The sequence below is a fragment of the Halyomorpha halys genome, unplaced genomic scaffold (genome assembly GCF_000696795.3).
Source record: "Halyomorpha halys isolate HHAL.00 unplaced genomic scaffold, Hhal_1.1 Scaffold568.1, whole genome shotgun sequence".
Classification (NCBI taxonomy): domain Eukaryota; kingdom Metazoa; phylum Arthropoda; class Insecta; order Hemiptera; family Pentatomidae; genus Halyomorpha; species Halyomorpha halys.
The window spans coordinates 105,903-129,366 of NW_027108161.1; the positions used below are offsets into that span (position 1 = coordinate 105,903).

The window sequence follows — 23,464 nt, forward strand, 5'->3', positions numbered from 1 at the left end:
TAAATAATCTTAAATATCTCAATTGCAAAACTCATAATAGGCATTACAATTAATTTAAAAAATGTTGTTTTTTTTTTAAATTATATTTTTATAATTAAATTTTTAAATTATTATCTTTAAAAATTATATTACCATAAATATCACATTGGACAGTACATTTTAAAATTTTATTTATTTAACAGTGTTACTTCATAATGGTTCCCTTCCTTAAATTTATATTATCCTAAATAAATCAATTAGAGAAAAGAATAGTGACAAGTAATAAGCCAAAAGTATTAATTAGCAAATATGTAATATATAATAAGATGTGGTGAACATACGTTAATAACAAAAGATGGATGGGGAGGGGAGGGGTGGTAAGTGACGATTCTTCATTAAACGATACAAATAAGTAGAAACTTATTTATTACTATTATAAAGTTATTTTCACTATATCTTATCATATTTTCATATTTACTAATTATTTGTTTTGGCTTATCTAACTTTATATTTTATTTCTCTTATTCTAGTATTTTACTTACATATTTCATTAATTATACATTTTCTTTTTTTTTCCATTACTTTAATTTTAAATAATTTTTTATATATATTTACTAACTAGATTTTCTCATTCAAGGAATCTCTGTAATCCTTTTGGCTTTTATAGAACTTTATGTTTATTTTCTTCATTCGTGTTATTTTACCTACATAAGGTAAAGTAGTTAAACATTTCCATTTTATTTCCCACTTTTTCAAACTTTATTTTAAATAATTTACATTTTGAACATATATTTACTAACTATATTTTCATATATACGAGGGTAAGTCAATATTTATCCACAATATAGTTATATTTTTTTATATTTATATTACTGTTTATATTGATTATATTTTTTATAGTATATATTTTTGTTTATATGGAAGAAAACATTGAGCATTCACGTAAAATGGTGCTCTAAGACGAGTAACAATTGAAGTGGCACATCGGCATATAGAGGAATGCACCACTTCAATCATTGCTCGGACGAAGTAATGATACAAGCTGTGCATTCCTGGCTCAGCTCAACCCTTCTTTTATGACGGCATAATGAAGCTTGTACAATGATGGACCAAGTGCGTTGAAAAGCAAAGGGACTATGTCGAAAAATGATGGTACTTGTAAGTTTCCTATTGATTACAATAAAATTTTATAACTATATTGCAGATAATAATCGACTTACCCTCGTATTTTAGTTTTTGTTCTTTTCTCTTTCTTAATTACAATATTACTTTTCTTATATAGCCTTTTTCTTCTTATAATGCTTAGACTATGCATAGCTGTCAACACTATTTATGTAACTATAATATTAATTGTTTTCTTATTTTATAATCAATCTGTAGTTCCTTTAGTTCATTATGATTGTTATCTTTTTTTTTTGTTCTTAGCCCCAATGAAGGTGTGAAATTTTGGCCAGAATGTTGGCACTAATAAATACATTTTTACTTATTTGTGTTCTTCATTGACTGCACCCCAACCATTTTCTCCTCATTGAAAATAATAAATGTACAATTTAAAAAATACTTCTTTTAATAAGATTTAATGGGAACAAATTAATATGGTAGTTAGTTCGGTATAACAACACATGTTTTGTTATTTTTTTATTCACATTTCTCCAATAGGCCTGAATGTTTATTTTTGTTTACTTGTATTTAGTTTAATGGGATGATGATTCGCCAATTAAAAATTATTGTTTGGATATGTGGAAAGAAAAGAGAAAGATGGGACTGCCACGATCAAGATGGACAAGGAGTTTGAAGCTGATGCACAGAAATTTCAGGAAACATGAGCTTAGAAGACCCTTGAGCATTCTGAGAAGGCGATTTCTTAAAGTGGTGAAAACTTGAAGTTGTAGTGTTTAATTTAATTTATAAAATGTAGGATTCAAGCAGTAAATGTTTGAATCCTGAATAAAAAACCTTTTAGAATTTGTTTACATTCAATGTGAGTAGCTGAGTTACAAACACGGCCGGGTACACTTTTCAAAAAATTTTTTCAGGAGATTGCAGAAAATACGTGTTTAACCACAATGGCAAAAATAAATTAGTAAACACTCAACCAAAGATTTAATGAAGTTTTTCATGGTCACTTGATCTGAATACTCTACTTTGATTGGCTATACTGGATCTGGGTGTTTGAACACATTTATAATACGTTTTTACTTGCTTTTTTTTTAATGAAACAGCTTTGGTGTTGCATAGGGGATGAAACAACCTGACATAAACAATCTATAACTCATTTTATGAGAAAACTGACCTGGCCATGTTTTTAACTGACCTACTCACATAAACTAATATGCGAATAATACTTACTTTGGGTCTTTTTGTAGAAGTCTATTAATAAAATCTTTGGCCATATCTGAAATATTTTCAAAGTATGTACTATCGAATTTGTAACTAGCACTTGATACATTAGAATAAGTTTCTTGTACAGTGTCGCCTAAAAACGGAGATGCACCACTTAACCTAGAAAAAAATTGTATATATTATATTATTAGTTTAAATATATTATAAATAATGGTAAAATACTGATTAACTTACAGAATAAATGTGATAACACCTATTGCCCACATGTCAGTAGCAAGTGTGAGCTTTTCAAAATTTACAACTTCAGGAGCGACAAACTCTGGGGTGCCAAACATGGCCTTTACTTCTGCTACCGTATCCAACCGATGCGAGAGGCCGAAATCAATCACTTTCACAGTAGGCATTTCTGTCTTTTCTACCAACAGTACGTTTTCAGGCTGAAAACACAAAGTTTAAATTCATTATAAATTTACAATCAACTAAAGCCAGAAATGAATCGTAATACATTAATAAAATATTATTTCATCAAAATGATTTTTATATTTTTTATCCAATGGCAGACCAACTCCATTTTACAAATTATACAACTGTTCATATAATTGAAGCACTCGTTGCTCGAACTGTATAACTGTCATTTACAAATGTATATATATATATATATGTATGTGTTTATTTAAATTATATATTAGGTATATAATATACTAAAGGGTGGGTATGACACTGTAACTCCAGTTAAAGTCTGGATGATTTGATGCAGATAACCTTTATCCATTTGTTCTTTTTTCCCAAAATTACCAAAACTATATTTACCATGTGCAGTTCCCTTAATTTGGGACCATATGTGGCCTCTCTGGCCAGTAGAGGTCTCTGCAACCTTGGAATTCGAATCCGGCCTGGGGGGTCGACTTTATATTTCTGTGATGGGTCCATGAAATGAAAACTTGACCCTCACCATAGCATTATAATAGGGTGGTACCCTGTGGGTAACCTCCCCCCCATGTCAGAAATGACCAGGAAGGGGAACATAAAAAAAAAAGTTCTTTTAATTCAGCCTTCTAAATTCTTTGGTTAGTTTATCCTTTTTCGGTTTGAATAACTTATGAAATACTTTACTTTAAAAAACCTTAAGGCGCAGTTCTTTCCTTAGTGTAAGAGGCCAAGTTTCAAATTCGTAGAAAACAGTTAATTAATTAATTAAACATTGGCGCAACAGACCGTGGAGATCCAAGGCCTCGTGTGATGTACTAAGAAGATACATCACTTGTTTCATGACGTGGTTTTCATAGGGTGGGTTCGTCACTCCCACACCTATTTTTGTAAGTACCACCCATTTGCTAACAGGCCTCATAAATGCCCGGGGGAAGGCAGTGAGTGAGCATTATATAATTATATACTCGACCTCGCAACCTTTGGGTAGGTGGACAGGCGCATTACCATGCTGCTACTGTCACCCCCGTTAAAAACAGTAGGAAGGATAATAATTTTGTGAATTCTAACTTTTAAGTTTCCGGACAGAAGGTTTTTGTTGTTGTTGATTGTTGCTTAAAGGCATAAAACCCTCTGGTCATCAACGCCTATGGCATGATAAAAGTAAAAAAAAATATCTAAAAAAAGAAATAGAAAAATAAATAAATAAAAAAAAAAAATCGAATAGGAGTTATAATTTATAAAGAAGCCGATGTGCTTTTAAAAATTCCAACACTAATGTAATAATTTTAGCTTCCTTATCTGTGAGAGCTTCTTATAATTTGGGGTCAGTCCTATCCTGTTTATTATTGGCAAATAGTGAGTACATTCTTCAAAAATATGTCTAATCGTAAGAATGGACTGACAATATTTGCACGTTGGAGGTGGCAGTTTTCTGATCAGGTGAGAGTGCGTGAGGAGAGTATGACCTATTCTCAAGCAGGTTAGAGCAACTTCCTCCCTACAGCTGTTGCGGTAGGATGTTGACCAAGGTTTTACTGATCGCTTTATTTCTTTTAATTTACTCGGAGAGCTTTTATCCCACTTGGCCTGCCATTTTTCTAATATTTGTAATTTAAGGGGTGTACTGAGTTCTGAAGGAGTAAGAACGGCGGTGCCTCGGCCAGGGAGCTTGAGTGCCTCTCTGACAGCTTTGATAAAAAAGATTGTTACAAAATTTCTGTTCATAAATTGCCATTAATATTACCTTTAAATCTAAATGAGCAATATTTTGTGAATGCATATGCGCAACAGCTTCCAATATTTGTCTAATAATATGTACACAGAGTGTTTCTGAAAGGAATTTCCTTTGTGAAACAAATTCATATAATTCTCCACCAGTAACTCTGAAAAATAGAAAAGATGAAACAAAGTTTTCTTATCTTATAGACCTATTAAAACAATATAGAAAACTATAAACTATTTTTAATGTGAAAAGCAAGATAAACAAATAATAACTTAAAAAAATTGATTGATTCGAGATGGTCATGGGGGAGAGAGCGATGCAGTCATTATTTATTTATGCTGACATTTCGACCTGAGTTTCAGGTCTTCATCAGGGCTATAGAACAAAAGAGATAACAACCATCATTTAGAGAAACATAAAACTGAAAAGAAACAGTACACTTAACAAATTTGGAATAATACAAAATAGTTGACTAATAACCATGGAATTGGACAGTAGCAGATTGGTAACAGTGACAGATGAAATATAATATCATGTAGGTAAGAAGATATGTATAATATAAGATATGTAAGTAGTGTATGAAAAAAACAAATTTGAATTTACAAATTGAACAATATCCCCCGACCATCTTCTCCAATCAGTAATCTACGGTCAACTATCCACACCTCATTAATAACTTTAAAAAATTAAAGTAATAACCCAGTAGGAATGATTTTAATAATATCAATCATTTCAAAGCCATTCCAAATCAGTGTTTAGAGCAGCAAGCCAAAAATTGAACCATGTGTGGGCCACCCCCGACTTGGGGCAAAGGGAAAATTCAAATTACACTTTTACAACCCATTTATCAAACCTTTCAACTGGCTCTCAAACATCAGAGAAAGTAAAAAATAAATTTTCTTTCCTTGGAAGTTGTTAGTATTTATTTATTAATATGTTGAGATGAAAAAACTTCCATTTACAATATTATCACTATTCTATATTTATTTGTACCACGCTTCAGGTTTACTCCATATTCATGTTCCGATATTGTCAATTACATCTATTTATTTTTTAAATATTGTCATACATACATATAATTTAAAATTTACAACATACCATTATTTAAACAATGTCTTTCACTATTACTATTATTATTATTTATTTTTTTGTTTAAAGTTATGCTATGGTTAGCCAATGTTGTACAGTTTATATTCTTGACATTTTTGCAGTTTGTGATATATTGTTTCGTCCTAGTTTACAGTTTTTTGGATGTCCCTCCAATATATATTTTTTCATGGTTTTCACGGTCAAGCCTATATATTGAAGTTAGCTTTTTCATTTCACCTACTTCGTCTTTCTTGTTAAGTAGTTGGCGTTACAGCTTGTTGTTATAGTATAACCCTGTTTTAATATTGAATTAGTATGATCATATTCTTTTAAAGTTTTTTGTTTGATCGGATAGTCTTGGTATGTATTGCAACTTGAATTTATTATTTCCATTATTCAGTGTTCCTTTTACTTTCTCAATATCTGTTTTTGAAACCTTTTTATTTTCCTTCCTGTAAAATTCAGTGATTTTTTTTCTTACTTGATGTTTTTGTTATTTTGTATTGCTTTATTGGTTTGACTGTTTTTATTTCTCGCATTGTACTATTTTTTTATTATTTTTGGGTGTATCATTACTGTTTATTTTGATGTACCAGATTCTATTTCTGTAAACATTTTCTATTAATATATTGTAAATTTCTATCTTGATTTGTTTTATGTAAATGTCATCTGTCAGGTAGATTGCCTTATCTATTAATTTTTTTTAAAAATGAAAGACATTGTTTAAATAATGCTATGTAGTAAATTTTAAATTATAGGTAATGGAAAATTAATGGACAATATTTCAAAAAGAAATAGATGTAATTGAAAAAATGAGGTATAATAGTACATGAATATGGGGTAAACCCAAAACGTGGTAAAAATAAATATAGAATAGTGATAATATTGTAAATAGAATTTTTTTTTCACTTAAACATAATAACAAGTAAAAAATCTACAGTCTGAACCCTCCTACGACCCACACCCAAGGCTTTCGTAGCCCATCTTTGGTCACCAGACCACTAGTTGGGAACATTGGTAGTAAAGTATTCAGATTAGAAATTGAAAATTCATAATTTTGATTTTAATAAACTTTTAAATGAGTTTATAATCTTATATTTTAAATTAATGATTATGCAGAAATATCTTCAATTTTCATAGGTTAAGAAATTAAAAAAAAAAATTATGAAAGAATTCAAAATGATTTTTTCAGTAAACAACTAGATCAAATGTCCACGAACATGAACATAAAATTATAAGAATATTGTACTACATTATTGAACGTTTAATATTAATTGACATGAGAATAAAAAAAAAAACCCTGGAGTTAATGAACTATTTCCTTAATTGGTGACAGGATGTTGATACTGTACGCCATTGCCATGTATTATTTAATTTTCAACAACTGATAAATGATAAACTTTAAAACTATATCAACAAATTATAGTAATCAATAAAAAAATCTTTGATGGTTTTTAAAGTTATCCTTAGTAAAGTTAATCATGCCCAAATACAAATCTCATACGTTAACTAATAATTAAATTGAATAAATTTTGAAAGAATTACACGTTTCAAACTTCATATCAATTTTAATTATCAATTGGATAATGTTTTGGGTACAATCTGCCCTTATCAATTAACCAATCGTCCAAAATAACTTATCAAATTATTAGTTGTCATCAGTTTTAAAAGAAAAAAAAACTGTTTCAATTGCAGGATTTTTATTTCACATAACATTGCCGTAGAATACATCTTTGCCCTTCTCAACTGCCTCATCTTTGCTACTTAATCCATACAGCTATGTTTGACATTTTGGGAAAACATCAACAGAAAAATAAAGAATTGTAGAATAAAAACATCTTTACTGATACGTTATTTCTAGAAGTTAGTCATGTACTGATACATCTTTTTGTTTCAATATCACATTCAGAAATTACTAAATTTGATTACTATAAACACCATTAGAAAAATAGTTGATGATATACTATCCAAATTAATAAGAAAAATTTAAATGTATACCACTTACAGTTCTAGCAACAGGACAACATTCTGTCCTGTATCATAAACATCATGAAACTTTATGATTCCAGGATGTTCCATTCTTGAAAGTGTTTCTACTTCCCTTTGTATATCTTCTATTGGAACTCCACGACAAACGCGCTTTTTCCTTATGAATTTTCCAGCATAAGAAATCCCAGTTTGTTTGTTAACACACCTCTTCACGACAGCGAAATGACCTCTAGAACCACAAATTCACAACTTGAAAAACATATCAACTGTATACTTCAGAGGTGTAGTGGATGTAACGAAAAAGAATAAATATCACTATTGACATGACAACAATAAATTAGTAGTAAAAGTAGCTTTCAGTATCTTGATAAGGTTTAGAAAGTTTCAATTTTTATCTTTTTAAAACAAGTTGCACTTGATGTATAACAGTTCAAAAATCACTAAACTAGAAAAAAATAACTTGAAACTCATTGAAGTCAATAAAAAATAATAAGAACACACAGTTTTAATTAGAAAATTAATCTTGAAAATATGTGTCAACGAACGTTCGATATTAATAATTAATTATGTACCACTCACTTTCCAATTTCTTCAAAAACATCATAAGATGATTCAAAAGATTCTGGGTTGGCATTCATTTTTAAAATAATCACCTTTTCATATGTTAATTAGCTACATCGGTAGGTTTTTATTTACGACTTTACTCGCCACAAATAATTCCAGTTATGGGAATGGGTTACTGTTATTAAATAACGGTAGGTAGAAGTCAACCAACACAGATCGTTTATTTGACCACAAGGCTCTCCCTCTACCCACAAGATGTCGTTAACTGCGAATTCGATTCTCGCGCCGTCAATTCAAACCGATGTAATACAAGAGCCCAAGAGGAGAAAAAAGTCAGTTATTTCACCCCAATATTAGATTACTTTAATGAAAACTATGTATAATTACTAGCCAAAATTGATGAGTCTGCCAAGTATAGGTAGCGGGAATAAGAAATAGCGGCTATTTCAAAACGTTAAAAAATTAATTTTTCATTCGGAGGACTATATCTTTAAAACTACCAACAACAATAGAAAAACTAATAGGACGTCATTTAAAGTTGAGTGAATTTGCTAAAATATGAGCTCTAATAGAGCTATTTACGTTCAATAGTTCCCAAGATATAGCTTTTTAAAAAGCAACATTTCATAAAAATATACTGAAAAATCAGTAGTGAATTTATTTTGAGAGATCTATATCTCAAAAACCATTCGACGTATATATGTCTATTAGCACTCAAATTAAAGCTAGTTTAATGTGCAATAAAGTAGTTAATTAGACTTATCTTCGTAGGAATAGAAGTTTTCATGATATTTTCTAAAATAAATTCATTTATAGTTGTTTGGACAAATTTTCATGTGCCAAATTTATATTTATATACGAATATCATAAAAACTACTACCCCTATGAAGATACGTGTCATAAATTACTTTATAGTAAGTTAAATTTCCTTTACTTTGAGTGTTGGCAGACATATATACGTCTTATGGTTCGAGAGCTATATTTTTTCAAAAATAATTTTATTCCAACAACTAGAAATTAACATTTTATGAATTTATTTTATCAAATATCATAAAAACTACTACTCCTACAAAGATAAACGTTATAAACTATTTTATAGTAAATTTAACTAGCTTTAAATTGAGTGCTGGCAGACATCTGTACATCTTATGGTTTCTGAAATAAAAGTTTTTCATAAATCAAACTTATTGCCTGAACAACTATAAACCAATTTGTTTTAGCAAATGTCATGAAAACTACTATACGTGTGAAGATATAGGCCATAAACTATTTAATAGTCCATTAAATTAGCTTTAATTTGAGTGCTAATAGACATCTGTACATCGAATGGTTTTGAGGATATAGATTTCTCAAAATAAATTAACTAACTACAGATCTTTGAGTACATTTTTATGAAATGTTGATTTTTTTTAAAAGCTATAACTCGGGAACTATTGAACGTAAGTAGCTCTATTAGGGCTCATATTTTAGCAAATTTACTCTACTTTAAATGACGTTCTTTTAGTTTTTTTTTAACGTTGTTGATAGTGTTAAAGATATAGAGTTCCGAATGAAAAATTAATTTTTTTTAACGTTTTGAAACAGCTGTCTTTTTTTATCCCCCTTACCTATACTTGGCAGACTCATCAATTTTGACTAGTAATTATATAGTTTTCATTAAAGTAATCTAATATTAGGGTGAAATAACTGTCTTTTTCTCTTCCCGGCTCCAGTGCTAATATAAGTGGACGTTCATTAATTAAAAGTAAAAATCGTACCCTTACTTCCCAAATATCCTTATTAAACTTTTTATCTAAAGTTTTTGATGAATTTTGAAATTTTAAAAACCACGAATGTACTTTTTGGTACCTTGAGTTACCACCACATAACGACTTTTTAAATATTTACAACTGTATTTACATAAAAATAAATTTAGTAAATTTGATGTTAGACTATAATGGTATGATACAAGAAGAGAAACTCCTCTCTGGTAGCACTCTAATAGCATTTCTACATAAGGTCTTGAAGCCATTTTCTTTTCAGGCGCCTCGGAGGATTGTCAGGTATGAAAGAGGAAGTAATGTTAGAAACTAGTGGGTTTGGATGGTTAGGGAGTTAATAATGAAAGGATTGAAATCTGATTCGGGAAGATCGGTCACGTATGAAACATTGAGGTCTTCATGAGGTTGGTGTAAATATGGCCAACCTAATGGTTTGATCTATAGATCACTCAGTATCCATTCAATTGATCTGGAATTTTGCATACAGATAGAGTAATCTATCTACCTTCAAATTAAAATAATGAAATCAATTTAGAAGGAAGTTTAGGAGGAATTTTGGGGCATTCACCCAAACCATTATCAACAGGCCATGTTAAGACCAGGAGTACCAAATATCGCCTTCACAGTCGACTTTATTTTGTTTCTAAGGAAAAATCTAAATTAAATTTCAACACTATTCAAATCATAGAACAAAAGCTATAGCGGAAGGTAGTAATATCATATAAATAAATTTAGGAGGTTACTCTTGACATACTGGACCCACATACACCCTGTCAAGTCATATCCAGCATGCAATAGGGGTATTCATGATCTTTAGTTTAACATGTTAAATGGAAAAAACTTATGTTAAATGGAGAAATATTTCCTTCATTCACTAGGGGTATTCATGATATTGTGTTAAATGTAAAATGTTTTACCATGTTAAATGTTATAAGTATAGCATTGTGAGCAGCCCTATTTAAAGTCATGTTATCAACATTACTTGTACTATTCACGATCACGCCAGACCCAGTGCGATGTTACTGTCACAACACTAAAACTGTAGTGGCAATGAATGGTGTAATCACTGTAACTATCAAATAGTTTCATAATGGTAGAGGCTAACACTTTTACCGCAAAAACGGAAAGTGTACGATAGTTCACTGTAAAGGCGTATACATGTGATAGTTGCTTCACTGACGTCACTTGTACTATTAACGATCACATCAGACCCAATGTACATTTCTTTCACGGCAGTAAAACTGTCGTGACAGTGAATGCTATCATGATTAAAACTATCAAATAGTTACACCATGGTAGTACATTTTTGCCCCAATAACGGAATCTTTACGATGGTTCACTGTTAACGCAAGGGAACATAGCATTAAATTAAGTGCATTGTAAAATATTCATTTGACGATTAGTAGGCATCGAAATAATTTAATAACAGATAAAATTTATGTTTACATATTGTGATATCCCAGATAGTACAAGAGCTGGGTAGGAAAAAAGGCAGTTATTTCACCCCAATTTTAATGAACACTATGTATAATTACTAGTCAAAATTGAAGAGTCTGCCAACTATAGTTAGGTGGAATAAAAAATTACGGCTGTTTCATAGGGTTAAAAAATTTTCATTCTGAGTAACATATCTTTATAACTACACTAAAAAAAACAAAAAAAAGAACATCATTTAAAGTAGAGTAAATTTGCTAAAATATGAGCCTTGATAGAGGCGTTGACGTTCAAAAAACTAGAAATCATCATCTTCTGAATTTATTTTGGCAAATATCATAAAACTACTACTTCTACGAAGATAAACAAAATAAACTACTTTATGGTACATTAAACTAGCTTTAATTTGAGTTCTAATAAACATCTGTATGAATGGATTTTAAGATTAAGATTTCCCAAAATAAATTCAACTACTGATTTTTTAGTATATATTTCATGAAATATTGCTTTTTAAAAAGCTATATCTCAGGAACTATTGAACGTAAATAGCTCTATTAGAGCTCATATTTTAGAAAATTTACTCTACTTTAAATGATGTTCTATATTCGGTTTTTAGAATTTTGAGGATATCGAGCTCCAAATGAATTTTTTTTTTTAAATCTAAAAGAAAGGTGGACAAAAGACCTCAAATAGTAGAAAAACTGTATTATGAGCCGTTCCATCCCACTTTGCAGGGCTTCCTCAGGACTAAAAAATATACAAATAGCTAAAATAATTTACACTGGTAGAGGCACTATAATTGTAACTCCAAGGACCTGGATTTGAATCCGGCCATGGCAGATAATTATTTTCTGTTACACCTTAGCCATGAGTCAATCCTGTGGGTTCTGGAGCCCTCCTGGAGTACACTCAGCCTCACAAAGGGGATACCCTTAGTTGGGGTAGATAGCATAGCCGTTGTTCTAAAAATAGTGCTTCCATAAAAAGTACTGAACCCATGGACCTTCATGTATCTTGGTGGTTCACATTATTATAATTATATCCAAATATCTAACATTTGTTTATATAACTTAATCATCTTTAATATATGTTTCTGCTAACAAAGTTAAGTTTGGATTTTGAGAGATATTTATTTTTGGAATCTACAATTCTTCTTTTTTATTATGATGTAAGATGTTCTGCCTCTCGGCTATCATTTCTGTGATCTGATCCTATGTCAATAGGAACTTCATGCTGAGTTAGCCAAATTTTGACATATTTATTGGTATTTGATCCTCAAGTTATTTTCATGTAATCTTACCAATAATTTTTCTGTTTGTTAAAAAGTTATGAGTCTTTATTAATTACTTACTTCATTTTCAGCATTGGACCTACTTTTTATCAAAAGTTAAAAAATAATAACTATTTATTTTCCGATGTTGCTATTTAGTTAGTTATAATAGTTAAAATAGTTGTTAACTATTTTTCCCCCTTTGAACACACTCTTCTTCATATTTTGAAAAAAAAAAATGGCCAATTATTTATATTTTTAATGATTGGAGAAGTTTGTCGGGGGGATGCGGTCAGCAAAGAACAACATAAATAAACAAAACCATATTTATTTATTTTATGGTTTTGTTTATTTATGTTGTTCTTTGCTGACCGCACCCCCCGACAAACTTCTCCAATCAATAATCTACGGTCAACTATCTACACCTCATTTATATTTTTAATTAAGAAGTAGTTGGGTATAAAAGCAAAATGAGACATATGGTAACGGTAGTAAGAGGTCAATGCTTACACAACAAAATCAAAACTCTCCCTTAACTGATAAATTGTTATTACATCCACAAATATTTTATCATAATATTAATAAATGGATAAGATGAGTAGAATTCTAATGTAAAAATTGTAACACGCTCCAAAATTGACCAAGAAACTTACTTCTTATGATGCAGCAAATAGGATTGCTACCCATATTAAGCTTCGAATCGAAAAAATGCACATCCTTCTCACCATTTTTATCACTAAATGTCACAAAATTAAAAATAAATTGCATTTCTTACATAAATATGTCAATGGAAGTGTGATAAACTCCAAAAAAAATGTATTCTTCAGATGCAATTAAAGCAAGTGACATTTTTATAACAGAACTTGGATAGTTGGAAATAAAAAATTCTGTTTCTAATAAAATAATCATTTTTAATAAAATCGATGATAAAAAATACCCAACAGTTTGTTATTACAATGTAAATAACTCTAAAACAAACTGTGGAATTGATAATTAAACTATCTTAAGCAATAACTTTATTTTAAAAAAATAAAAAAGAACAAAGCCATGATCTTTGTATTTAAGTTCTTTGTCTAGAATCAACAAATTAGGTTGAACTAAAAAAACTCTGCAGCACATGCCTTCATCATATATAAGTGATTTTAGTTGATTCTTCAACTTTTTACAGCGGTAGGAGCTATGCTTTCTTAAATTATTAAGAAATAACAATTATTACCAAAAATGTAACAAAAACAAATCATCATCGTTTTCGACAATTGTTTTAGTTTTATATTGATTAATCCATAAGCAGTCTTGAAAATCCAGTGTATGTAGCTTTGTGGCCGTTGATAGCTCCCAAATACCAAGTTGCATCCAACCACCAACTAAAATCAATTCAGATCGAATAAAAAGTAGATTGGTAACTCTGTAATCGGTAACAAACTCACAAGTAGTTTTAAGTGTTTTTGTATCAAAAACCATTACATTTCCCATACAATCACTGTTACCAGCAAATATAACAAACGATAATACAAATTGGAGTGATGTAGGTTGAATGTCAAAGTTACAACAAAGCTTATGAATGAATTCTCCATCTTCATTTTTCCACAGCCAAATATTCCTTCCAGAAACGTCAGTATTTAATAGAAATTTTTCTCCAAATAAAACTATCGGTACAACATAATCAAACTTAATATGTAAGTTGGTATACTTAAAGGTATCTAATGAAAAACAAAAAATCGTTGTTCTCTCCTTAATGCTATCTCTCAATTTCATCAATATATGTAAATCAGAGGAATGCAATGAAAAATGCACGTCGGTAACAAGGTCATCAACTTGAGGTATCAACTGTTCTCCAACTTTGTGACCAGTATTTATGTCCCAAATATGAAAAATGACTTTATTCATATTACCTTCTTGAACTAGGCCAACAAAATAATCACCATTATGATCACATACAGTATTTAAATCACTTGGATAAAGCCCGATATTATTATTGTACCAATCAGATATATCGTCTGTTGAAGGAATATTTGAAGATTCTTCTTCTGATTTATTAAACAGAAATCTGTAAGTGAGGTCAAAGGCATTTCTATTGTTCATATTCTTAACGAATACTTGCAAAAGCGTACACTGAACCACAACTAATTTATCACCACTAAGTTTGAAGAAATCAGATATTACATGCCATAAAGAAAACGGAGTTGTTTGTACTTGAATCGGAGACGATTCAATAGTCCAAGTTGTGAACTCTCTTTTTTCCATACTAGAAATAACAATTACGTCTTCATCACATTCAAGGCAAAGAGGATTTATGGTTTTTGTAATAACATGAGACATAAATCTACCAAACCTCCAGTTTCTCATTACATGAGCTTCCTGCATAAACCGAAGTTTCCAGGGGCATGTCTCACTCAAAGAATAACAGTTCTGTTTAGGAGGAGTAAATGGTGGATCCACAAGACAAGGTGATTTAATCATATCCAAATTTTGCATATTCACAGAAAAACGCTTTGAGCATAAATTGAACCATATCCGATTCTTGTTCATAGCATTTCTCCATCGAGAGTTCACAAGGCAACATGATAAAACGTCTGATATGTCTAAATACAGAGCAATTTCTTCAAACAATTCTTCTGGTAATAAACTGATATCCATTCCAATTAAGAGAATTCTATTACATCGGTTCTAATAATACTACATCTCGAATTCTGTATTAAAAAAAACAATTTATCTAACACTAAACAACAAAACCAAAAATTCAAATTTGGAAAATTAAACCTCCCTAGGGTTGACAATATAACCAGCTGATTGGAAGGTTATGAGATAAGGTTATAATAATCGGAGATTTTTCTCTGAAAATAATTTCGGGCTCTAACTTTTGCTATTTAAGTTAATAAAATATGGCTACAGCAGCAAGAAAACAAGATATGCCACCTCCTGGGGGATTTAAGCCCTTGAAATATGCAAGAATTCCAGCCAAGACGTACTTTAGTGGTAAAGTATTGGATATATATATAGCTTTACATTATTATTTAACTTAACTTACATACTTTATTAATTTGTTCAGTCCAACAATCGAATTTTCTCGCGAAATAGATATTTATTTAAAAGATTTCAAGATTCTTTATATGTAATTGATAAGCCTGCAAATGTAGTTTGATTTATATCAGTCATGAATTTTCTGAACTATATATATTTTTATTATTTTGATTCCAGCTCCTGCTTTTATTGCTGCAAATATCGCGGTATCGGCCGGAGCTTTATATTTGTATTTTATCAATCATAAGAGACACGAACGGGACTTGATTGAAATGAAGAGTTCAATTCTAGCAATTACTCCTCTGTTGGTTGCTGAAAGAGATAGAGAGTGAGTAAATTTTTTTTTGTCAACTATTACTTTGATTTGGGCTTAATCAATGGTTATAAAATAAAATAAAACTTAATCATCATGGTTGATTATTTTATACTAGTAATTATTGCACTGATCTCAATAATCTTTCATTTGAAACCTGCCCACAGGATTTTTTAATAATTTTCCATTTCTTACGTTAAAGATTAAATAAGTTTCATTTGTTCATTATTAAAAAAAAACAAAGCCCTGATTACTTTATATAGTTATAAATAACTAACCAGTCAAATGTTCCAACAATTCTGGCTTCATCAGAATTTAACAAACATAAGATTACATTAATGCAGACTTGATATTACACTCCTCACTCCAACAGTTCAAAAAGCACTATCCAAATAGAGATAGTACATCACTCCAAAATGTTTTAACATTTACATACAGTGAAACTTATACTAAAAGAACTTCTCCCTGGTTTATTTTTTCCTGATGGGTAACAAACGGTTTTTAATATATTTTTAACTTTTGTCTAATGCAGCAGTTCTCGAACTTTTTTCGCCTCAGTACCCTTATCAGGCTATAAAAATTTGTGGAACCATTGCTGGGGTATAAGATTTCGCGGTACCCTAGTCGAGCTCAATAAATATTAAAGTGTTGCCACTATTACCCATATAGTGGTTTAGTATATAGAAAAATAAGAACAAATATAGCAAAGTAAATCCTGGAATGCACTGTATTTTTGCTATTTTATTGTAGGAAGATAGTCTGGGTGGAGTCAATAAAAATTATTTAATGTTAACCAATGTTCCGCCCCACATCGCCCACAGGGCTTCATGAAAGTAAGATACAAACATCTTAAGAAGTGATAGAAAATGAGAATACATATACAAAAAAAGTAAGAAAAGATTAAAAAAAAAATTTTTATAAAAATAAAAAGCTTATGGAAGTATAAATTTAGGTGAATAGGAAACTGATTTCTAATAAATTCAGCCAAGTGTTATAGAATTAGCTAAGAGGGGTTGTTTAATTTTTCACCCCTGTTTTTAAAAGTATTTTGCACAGGTTCCTGTAGAAATCCGATCAATTTTTGTAAGTTTTTCAAATAATCTTAAATCTACATATCTCTTGAAACTTTCCAGGAGCCTATTTGAATGATAATTTTATAGTCTAATAAAATAAGATAGTATAAAAAATTGGTATGGTGAAAGAATCGCTCAAGTTTCACTCCCTCCCCCACCCCTGCCCAAGTATTGACAAAATATGCTAATTGTGGATTTAAATTAATTACCTGGGCAGAATAGCCTGCATAAAGTTTTATAAAATTGATGTGGTTCTTAAATTGTCCTTGAGGATGGCCGAAACGTCGCACTTATAAAAAAAAAATTGTTTTGCGACTAAAATTAGATAAAATTTATTTTCTTTAAATCTTATTTTTATTTTCTTTAATTTAATTTGTTGATTTTTATATAATTTATACATATTTAGCCACACCTTAGTTTACTTTTATTTCATGTTATATATTCCCTTACTTTGTTACATTATTTTAATTGTTTGTATCTTTTTTAGCCCTGTTAAAAGTGGGTTCACAATAAATAGTTTAATTATTATTTGAGTTTTTTTTTGTTTTTTTTTTACCACAGCCAGACCATCTTCCTTTTGTACTTTAAAAATTTTAATATTTTTCTGTTGAAAAATTTTGGCATTAATATAAAAATATAAGTTAATTATTAGAGAAGTTTCTGGCTAAAACTGGATTCCATGTTTTAGCCAGAATCTCCTGCTACAAGCTCCCTGATGAAGACCTGAGAAACTCAGGTCAAAACATCAACATGAATAAATAATTTTTGTTTAATTATGTTATTTTTTGCTGACCGCACCTCCCGACACTTCTCTTATTATTAATCTACAATCAACTATTTACATCTCAAAAATATTAGTCTACTAAAATTTATTCTTAATTATGAGAGATAGTTGACCGTGGATGATAAACGGGAGAAGATGGTTGGGGGTGCGGTCAATGAAACACAAATAAGTATGACTAACTTATTTTAATGTGCCGACGTTTCGGCTAGAGTTTCTAGCCTTCTTCAGGGCTGTTCGCTGAAAGGTTGCGCGCCTAAACCTCAGCGAACAGCCCTGAAGAAGGCTAGAAACTCTAGCCGAAACGTCGGCACATTAAAATAAGTTAGTCATACTTATTTGTGTTTCATTGACCGCACCCCCAACCATCTTCTCCCGTTTAAAATTTATTCTATGCTAAATTGTTATGAGATAATTTTACTGAGTTAGTCATGCTGTAACCTGAAAGACTCATGTTTACTGAAATTAAAAAAATTAACTATCTAATAGCTGTAGTGACATAATTAGATTTACTGTACTGAAAACATAGAAAAACGCTCTGCCCAAGCGGTTAGGAAAGTTGTGTGAGCGAACACATTAATTATTTTGAAGTATTGTTTTATTTTAACACAAAATTATTTTATTTGATTTTAATATTCTACCTTCTTCCTCTTTTCTTTTTTTTTCTGTAATAAATTCATTTCTTTTTTTTTCTTAAGGTTTTTGAAACAGTGTAGAAGGAACAGGGATGCTGAAGAACAGCTGATGGGGAATGTAGAAGGCTGGGAAGTTGGCAAGTGGAAGGGCGAGCCTATTTACAAGACAGTACCGGAAGATACTTTCATCAGACCTAATGCCATGGAATATTTCGTTCATACAAAAGAAAAATATTACAACAAATTTAGGAATTTTGTTTTCTGGGATTAAAGTTATTTATTTATTTATTTTTTCTTTAATAGATATTCAGTGTTCTTATAAATAAAATTAGGTGAATATAATTAATATACTTGCTTAGTTCTTTATCTACCTTTCCTTAATTTTACATATAATCTTAGAATTATTATGATATAATTTGTTGTTCTTGTTTTTAGCTAAATATATTGGTATGGTAAATTGACTGATTTATTAGAATTTAAAAAACATTGTTCATGAAAGGGTTTGTCGTTTACTGATCTTACTTAAGAACATTGTATGCTTAGGAGTGATGCAGTGATTTTTAAATGCAGTGATAGGACGGTAACTATAGTAACATAAATGGTAACAGCTAACTTCATTGAATAATCTTTAATACTTGTTCGATTTAGTTGAATTTTCTTATTCTTTTAGACAATTTGATTATTTATGTAAGATATTGTAATATATAGTACGTAAAATATGAACAGAGAGGACCTGATGGCTGGGGTGAGGGTCCCAGAGCTCTTGGTTCAGTAGGTTGTGGGTTCGATTCCCTCCTGGGCTGATCAATATTTACTTTGCGGCGGCCCCGAGAAATGAACCTTGACATTCCCACTCAGGGGCTGTATAGGTCCTCATTGGAGGACTTGAGCCAAAAAGAAAATATATATATGAACAGCTTTTATATAATAACCCTCATTGTTCTTCAATATAAGTACTATACCAAAACAATTCAGACTAACTAACCTAAAGAAGTGTGGTTAAAGATTTTATAGGAGTGAAACAAGGTTGATATTAGTTTTTACCTCCTCAAGAAACTCTTAAGTCAAATTTTCAAAAAAAAATTGAAAATAAAATGTTTTGGCTCAAAATTTTTGCCACCTTACATTTGCCTTTTATTTAAAAAAAAAAAAAATAGAATTAACTTGAACATGAATTAACCAATCTACATCAAAGTTGGAAGTGGTTTAGGGCCATATAAATTATACCAAAGAGCACAATCCAGATCTTATTAAACAAATTAGATCTAGAGATAAAAAATAAAACGTTTGAAAAGTGTTTGTTTATCTGAAACTAATATTTTTATTATTATAAGGGAATTAAAATTAAGTTTTAGAGATGTTCAGCTTTTCAACAGTTGTACTAACATAGGAATTGGATAAAATGCCAAGGAATTGTGAACGATGATCACTGGAATAAGCAAAAAATCATTTAAATAATTCAAGATTTTCTAATTTTTAATTTCTTTGAAAAATAGTATTTGAGGGTTTCAGACGATGCTAAAAATAAGAATATGATTTGCTTTTTCCTAAAAAAATTTTGTTTACCTACTTTACTGAAATCCTCATTATGTTTTTTTAATGAATGAAACCGCAGAAATGAGAATATCCTACAATCTTCCTGGGAAAATCCTCAACATTTTGCAAAAAACCCCATCACAATCGTATGAATGGTATGGCAGGGCGTAAAGTTCGACAAAACAAATATTGATTTTTATATATTAGATATACACAGCTAAATTCTAAATCAGGTATATTTTTTTTAGAAATTCCGTTTATTTTCTGTAATATTTACATAATTCTAAATGTTAACATGTCTATGTCATACCAGTTCCACACCAAAGGAAGCTTTGAATCTTATTTTTACCTCCTTGTCAGAACTGAGTCACCATCTGGCCGAATGTTTTCATTGGGCAGCAAGGCTACCAATGATTGGGACCCATACTACCAAGTATGAGAATATTGGGCAATATATATTTGATTTATTTTTTACTTGTGTTATTTAATCGTTATTTACATAATGGAGGTAAAAAACGCATATTTTGAATAGTCTCGAGTCAAGACTTTGTTAGGAGAAACTTATATTTAAGATATTAGAAAAATCAATTGTTAAATAAATGATATGTGGATATCATATACAAATAATTTCTATCGTGGATATCATATATCTAATTTCTATTTCTTCTCTTGTCGAGATGGTTGGATTAGACGGTCTGCTCTAATTGATAACGTGAGTTACTCTATATTAGAAGGCCTCAACAATGTGCATTCATACAGGTCAGTAGTTGGTTAGGAGTTAAGCAGACAGGATGAGTCAGTGAAGGATGGAAATTGCGCTCTGCAGGCTACTAGTCTGAAGTCACGAAATGGAATGCAAGTCATCGTTTGGTAGCCGGAAGGAAACTTCGTTCTGCAGGGTATCAATCTACAAGCACAAAAGGAAAGTAAGTCCTTATAGGGTATTACCTGCAGGTCTTACAATAGGAGAGAAGGTATAGGAAGGAGGTGTGATTTAAAGAAGTCAACAAACGGAAATACGCATCGAGTCCAACTAATTTGCCCCTAGTCAACCCTCTGGGCTATTAAACACCCTCGAGAGAAGCTATGTGTAAGATGATAACCTTCAGTGGATCAGAAGATTGTGTTGTAATCTCTATTAGTTTAAATGATACCTTTATGAATATTAAAATATCTTATATAGTTATTACATGTGTGAAATTAAAGTATATACAAGGAATAGTACAAATATTAATATATGACATTTGCTTGATGACATTAGTAGTTCCTATGTTAGCTGGTAGGTTATGTCAGGCCAGGCAGTTTAATAATTACATTATAGACTTGCAGGCAGAGGTGTCACTACAGATAAAATGACCGTTTATGTTTTGGATCGGAAAAACATATAACGTAGGGAAATGAAAAGATTGAAGATGAGCTGATTTTAGCTTGAAATGTTCACTGCAATAAAAAATTTAAGAAGTAAAAAAGGTCGAATTTGTCCTTGAAATAATATTGTATAATTGATATAACATTGTAACTCTTTGAAAAATACTTAATAGAAATTTATTTTTGGAACAATATAAATTTTTTTTAAAATTTCTTCTCATGCCTGTTCTTATGGCTTACAAATTTGTCAAGATCCACTAAATATATTTGATATCAATTTCCACCAGTTTTGAAGTCATTAGGTTATCAGATAAGGAGATTTTCATTTAAATTGTGAAAAAAGAATCAGTTTTGTTATCATGTCAGGGGTATCGATATGTATTTTAGTCTATGTTTGTATTGATAGATAACAATCTGTTTATATGAACATCTAATACTATAAATTTAAGATGAGGTGTATATAGTTGACCGTAGATTAATGATTGGAGAAGTTTGTCGGAGGGTGCGGTCTGCAAAGAACAACATAAATAACAAAACCATATTTATTTATTTTATGCCGACGTTTCGACCTGAGTTTCAGGTCTTCATCAGGGGTTGTGTCGTAGAAGGTAGGCTAGTAACTGATATTTAATTAAAATAAATAAATATGGTTTTGTTTATTTATGTTGTTCTTTGCTGACCGCACCCCCCGACAAACTTCTCCAATTATAAATTTAAGAGTTCTTGGCCTTAAAATTTTAATCTACAATAAAATTATATGAAATACAACAAATAATATGGTTTATATCTACACCTGTTATAGCTCCCTAGTGGATGGAAGAGAGTTAAAATTGCTATGTTGTTACAACATGTTAAAACAATTAGGAAAAAAACACATAATTTATTTAGATTTTTTTTTTTTAAATCCTGCAATGTTCCATTAATCCCAATTCTATAGAGCAAGTGGATATATTGATGATGCATTTTTTGTAAAGAAAGACAGACAGCAATATGAAAATTTGGCAAACGTTTGCAAGATGAAAAATCAACTGGAGGTAAAAATGTAGAAGATATCTTTGGAACTGTAGTGTGAGATTGATCAGAAGTTGAACTAACTGCATTTTAAATTACACTTAAACAAGTGTACTGTTGTTTGTGTATAGAGAGTGAAATAAAAAAAAAGAAGATTCTAATCAGTGCTAATTACTGTAATTTAAAATTGTGGAAATGAAATCATAATTACTCTTAATTTTAATTGGTGATTCCAACTACTTGATGAACCACTGTAATTTTAATTGAGGTTTCCAATTACAATTACAAGTTGAGACCAGTAATTGCTATTACTAATTACAATCAAATTTAATTGCAATTAAGTTTTGGCCAACACGAACAAGTAAAAGTTATTTTTATTTTGAGTCTTAATAATTTGGTCTAAATTACAGGCTTTTAAAATGCATTATATAATAAAATTAAACAAAAGCCAATAAGAAGATAACAAACAGTATGAAAATATAGGATTAAGAAAACTACATAAGTTGATAAATTTAACCTGTATATGTAAATGATGAAAAATGAAAAAAAAAAAATGATAAATGTAAGATATATTGTATAAAATTAGTATTACTATTTGATATGAAATTATTTTCAATTTCAGGCCCTTTTTAAATGTTGCTCGATTAAACTGTCTTAAAGTTTCCTCTTCCCGTTTTAAGCTATTATTTCAAGAATGATATAGGACTGTCACTCTCCGGGGGTCTTAGCAGGGTGGGTTCCGGTGGGGAAGGATTGCCTTTTTTGTGTTATGAATTCCTCTTGTGAGATTGTGACATCGACCAACCTACTCGCTATAATTGTCTGTTTGAAAAGTCAGATAAACACAAATAAACAAAAAATTATTTATTCGTGACCTGATTTTCAGGTCTTCATCAGGGCTATAAAACAAAAAGAGATAACAATCATCATTCAGAGAAACATAAAAATAAAAATAAATAATATACTAACAATTTTGGAAATATACATAACAATGAATATAAAATATAAAATAAATCTATAAATATAAAGAAAATCTTTGCTGACCGCACCCCCTGACCATCTTCTCCAATCAGTAATCTATGGTCAACTATCTATACCTCAAAGTATAAAATAGTTGATTAATAATAAGAATTAGACAGTAGTAGA

General features: G+C 30.2%; 3 protein-coding genes across 3 annotated transcripts in view; 1 reads left to right on the forward strand and 2 right to left on the reverse strand.

Moving 5' to 3' along the window:
• LOC106684306 (death-associated protein kinase 1) overlaps positions 1–8,347 on the reverse strand; it is a 57,537-nt gene extending 49,190 nt beyond the window's left edge. The window contains exons 1-5 of the mRNA XM_014426299.3: positions 8,132–8,347; positions 7,569–7,781; positions 4,496–4,634; positions 2,557–2,759; positions 2,329–2,481 (exon numbers count right to left, since the gene is read on the reverse strand). Of these exons, the coding sequence (XP_014281785.1) occupies positions 2,329–2,481; positions 2,557–2,759; positions 4,496–4,634; positions 7,569–7,781; positions 8,132–8,190 (767 nt within the window). The 5' untranslated portion in view covers positions 8,191–8,347. The remainder of the gene's footprint in view (positions 1–2,328; positions 2,482–2,556; positions 2,760–4,495; positions 4,635–7,568; positions 7,782–8,131) is intronic.
• Positions 8,348–13,621: 5,274 nt separating this feature from the next.
• On the reverse strand, positions 13,622–15,353 carry LOC112210980 (uncharacterized). The gene has a single exon (XM_024361737.2). It carries the CDS (start codon positions 15,215–15,217, stop codon positions 13,793–13,795), a length of 1,425 nt encoding a protein of 474 aa, XP_024217505.1. The 5' UTR covers positions 15,218–15,353; the 3' UTR covers positions 13,622–13,792.
• A 21-nt stretch (positions 15,354–15,374) lies between these two features.
• Positions 15,375–18,749, forward strand: ND-B16.6 (NADH dehydrogenase (ubiquinone) B16.6 subunit). The gene is made up of 3 exons (XM_014426305.3): positions 15,375–15,556; positions 15,779–15,929; positions 18,467–18,749. Exons 1-3 carry the CDS (start codon positions 15,463–15,465, stop codon positions 18,672–18,674), a joined length of 453 nt encoding a protein of 150 aa, XP_014281791.1. The 5' UTR covers positions 15,375–15,462; the 3' UTR covers positions 18,675–18,749.
• The last annotated feature ends 4,715 nt before the right edge of the window (positions 18,750–23,464 follow it).

Bases quoted from the DNA above. Each gene is read 5' to 3' on its own strand.
- LOC112210980 (XM_024361737.2), bottom strand. From the start codon at position 15,217: ATGGATATCAGTTTATTACCAGAAGAATTGTTTGAAGAAATTGCTCTG.
- ND-B16.6 (XM_014426305.3), top strand. From the start codon at position 15,463: ATGGCTACAGCAGCAAGAAAACAAGATATGCCACCTCCTGGGGGATTT. The intron at 15,557-15,778 runs GTAAAGTATTGG...TTTTGATTCCAG, and splicing joins AGCCAAGACGTACTTTAGTG to CTCCTGCTTTTATTGCTGCA. The intron at 15,930-18,466 runs GTGAGTAAATTT...TTTTTTCTTAAG, and splicing joins GTTGCTGAAAGAGATAGAGA to GTTTTTGAAACAGTGTAGAA.